Source organism: Cynoglossus semilaevis, chromosome Z, assembly GCF_000523025.1.
Source record: "Cynoglossus semilaevis isolate Cse_v1.0 chromosome Z, Cse_v1.0, whole genome shotgun sequence".
In the NCBI taxonomy this organism is placed as follows: domain Eukaryota; kingdom Metazoa; phylum Chordata; class Actinopteri; order Pleuronectiformes; family Cynoglossidae; genus Cynoglossus; species Cynoglossus semilaevis.
Window position 1 is genome coordinate 21,460,063 of NC_024328.1, and position 3,312 is coordinate 21,463,374.

Genomic DNA, 3,312 nt, shown 5'->3' on the forward strand with positions numbered 1-3,312 from the left:
ATGGGAGGGTCTAGGGGGGTCTGGGAGAGTCTGAGAGGGTCTGAGAGGGTCTGAGCGAGTCTGAGAGGGTCTGAGCGAGTCTGAGAGGGTCTGAGAGGGTCTGAGCGAGTCTGAGAGGGTCTGAGAGAATCTGGGAGGGTCTGGGTGAGTCTGAGAGGGTCTGGGAGGGTATGGGAGGGTCTAGGGGGGTCTGGGAGAGTCTGGGAGGGTCTGAGAGAATCTGGGAGGGTCTGGGAGGGTATGGGAGGGTATGGGAGGGTCTAGGGGGGTCTGGGAGGGTCTGAGAGAATCTGGGAGGGTCTGGGAGGGTATGGGAGGGTCTAGGGGGGTCTGAGAGGGTCTGGGGGGTCTGAGAGGGTCTGAGAGAGTCTGAGAGGGTCTGAGAGGGTCTAGGGGGGTGTGGGTGAGTCTGAGAGGGTCTGAGAGAATCTGGGAGGGTCTGGGGGGTCTGGGTGGTTGACTTTTGGAGTTGGTCCTCAGCTTTTCTACATATTTCAGCAGTTTTTTTTTTGTTTTTTTTTTCTTTTAAGTAAATGGAGATTAAGGAGGCAATATTGCAGGGACATGATGGGAGTCACAGATATATGGATGCTGACTGGGGGATATGATCAGCAACCAATCCTGATTAAAACAGCAGTGCTGATGCAGGTTTTCAGGAGGGCGGGTCGACTGAAATATGAGGGCAGGATTTAGGGGGTCTTTCATTTGGATAATGATAGATTTGATAAAGAACACGTCACAAATGTCATATTGAAAGGAGCAACAGCAGCAAAGGTTTAGTTACAGGAAATGCAGCTCTGCACTTTCAGCGTCAGCTACAAGATGACTTCATCAAGAGGAAGAAGAAGAGGAAGAGGAAGAAGAAGGGAAAGAAGAAGAAGAAAAAGGGGAAGAAGAGGAAGAAGAAGAAGAAGAAGAAGAAGAAGAAGAAGAAGAAGAAGAAGAAGAAGAAGAAGAAGAAGAAGAAGAAGAAGAAGAAGAAGAAGAAGAAGAAGAAGAAGAAGAAGAAGAAGAAGAAGAAGAAGAAGAAGAAGAAGAAGAAGAAGAAGAAGAAGAAGAAGAAGAAGAAGAAGAAGAAGAAGAAGAAGAAGAAGAAGAAGAAGAAGAAGAAGAAGAAGAAGAAGAAGAAGGAGAAGAAGAAGAAGAAGAAGAAGAGGAAGAAGAAGAAGAAGAAGGAGAAGAAGAAGAAGAAGAAGAAGAGGAAGAAGAAGGGGAAGAAGAAGAAGAACTTTCTATACTCTACCTCAGCCCCGCCCTGATGACCTCACACACCTCAGCCCCGCCCTGATGACCTCAAACACCTCAGCCCCGCCCTGATGACCTCACACAGTACAGACCCTGCACCACCCTCACGTACTTCTGGGCCACTTCTTCGTACAGTGGTTTATGTTTACGTTCTGTCACGTGTTTTCTCAACACCCACAGAGACAAAGCTCCAATCTCCACGGGGACGTCCTCGGGACAACGTCCTTTTCATCCTCCGTCCTGGACAAATGTTGTATCGTCCAACATTATACTCACAATTTAACTACTGAAAAAATGGAGGGAAAAAAACCTGAACAAAGAAGGTGTGTGTGTGAAAAGGACCAGGAGGAGATTTATGACGAGTCATTAACACATGGTAAATACCAGCAGCAGTAAAGCTTCTCTGTCCCATAAACTTTGCACTTTAGCAGATTTGTAGAGTCAGATGATGATTCAACTTCAGGCCAAAAAAAGTACTGCACTTGTATCAGTTACGTCAACAAATATCAGCCGTCAATCGGCAGCTGTAAACGACTTAATGCTAACGATGAAACGGAGTCTACAGTGAATGCTGTGTATAACCATGGCTGCTTTCACCCCTGGTACACCCACCCTGGTACACCCCTGGTACACCCTGGTACGTCCCCCCCTGGTCCACCCCTGGTACACCCTGGTAAACCCTGGTACACCCTGGTCCACCAGCCCAGCCTGGTCCAGCCTGGTCCACCCTGGTACACTTTGGTACACCCCTGGTCCACCCCTGGTACACCCTGGTAAACCCTTGTACACCCTGGTAAACCAGCCCAGCCTGGTACACCCTGGTACACCCTGGTAAACCCTTGTACACCCTGGTAAACCCTGGTGTACCCCCCTCGTCCACCCCTTGTACACCCCTGGTACACCCTGGTCCACTAGCCCAGCCTGGTACACCCCTGGTACACCCTGGTCCACCAGCCCAGCCTGGTCCAGCCTGGTCCACCCTGGTACACCCTGGTCCACCCTGGTACACCCTGGTACACCCTGGTCCACCCTGGTACACCCTGGTACACCCTGGTCCACCCTGGTACACCCTGGTACACCCTGGTACACCCTGGTACACCCTGGTACACCCTGGTCCACCCCTGGTCCACCCCTGGTACAGCCCTGGCCCACCAGCCCAGCCTGGACCAGGGCGTGTGACTGATGTGCAGTGGATGAAGAGCTCGACTCCACGCTGTGTTTTAAGATGATGATGAAGCAAAGACAACAGGAAGTCCCGCCCTCTGCTCGTGACCCGCAAATAATCAAATCCATTTTCCTGCCTGGAACACCACATAATGAAGCAATTCAATTCTTATCAATTATGTTTTTGTCTTAATTGTTGACTTCACTTAGCGCAGAGCAACGCAGCGAAACACGGAGGCATTTTTCAATTAAAAGTCCAGATGTTTTGGTGAGGCTCCAGCAGACACGGGCGGCGGTGAGGAATGTTTTATCTCCAGTGTAATAATCACTGGAACATCAGCTCCACACTGCATTTACATACTCATGTTTTATTCCAACCTTCTTCTCAATGCTCCGCTTAATTATAGCAGGCAGAGCCTGTCCCCCCCCCACCCACTGCCCCCCCCCTCAGATTTATTATTGTACTATGGTAACCAACCATCAAACTAAATACCAGCCTCATCACTCTGCTCTCATTACTGCCTCCTACCTTTATACACTGTATATATTTCTGTATATATTTCTGTATGAGGGGAGGTCAGACTCCGTGACGTCAGTTCACTCATTCACCTACTGTTCAAATGTGACGATTTAATAAAAAAAGATTCATTTAATGAATGCATTTTAAAGCTTCTATTCAATCAATTCATATGAATATTTTAAATCCTGGGTAAATAAAATAAAAAAGATAAAAATAAAAAAATATATAGACGGTTCTACATTGAATAAATCCTAAATAAATAATTAAACAAAAACAACTTTGAACCAACTGTTATCTTGTTTACAAAAGGATGAAACGTCTGATCTGTTCCCATGACATCTGTATACAACAGTCCTCTCCTGGAGACAGAGGGGGGGGACACG

At 47.8% G+C, this 3,312-nt stretch overlaps 1 protein-coding gene across 1 annotated transcript; it reads left to right on the top strand.

Moving 5' to 3' along the window:
• Nucleotides 1-988: 988 nt before the first annotated feature.
• On the top strand, nt 989-1,866 carry LOC107990243 (protein PXR1-like; the record flags this gene model as incomplete). Its single annotated transcript, XM_025053379.1, is given in 2 exon segments — nt 989-1,111; nt 1,113-1,866. Coding segments are annotated over 2 exon segments (270 nt in total), but the record flags the coding sequence as incomplete, so codon positions are not given.
• Between the last annotated feature and the right edge of the window lie 1,446 nt (nt 1,867-3,312).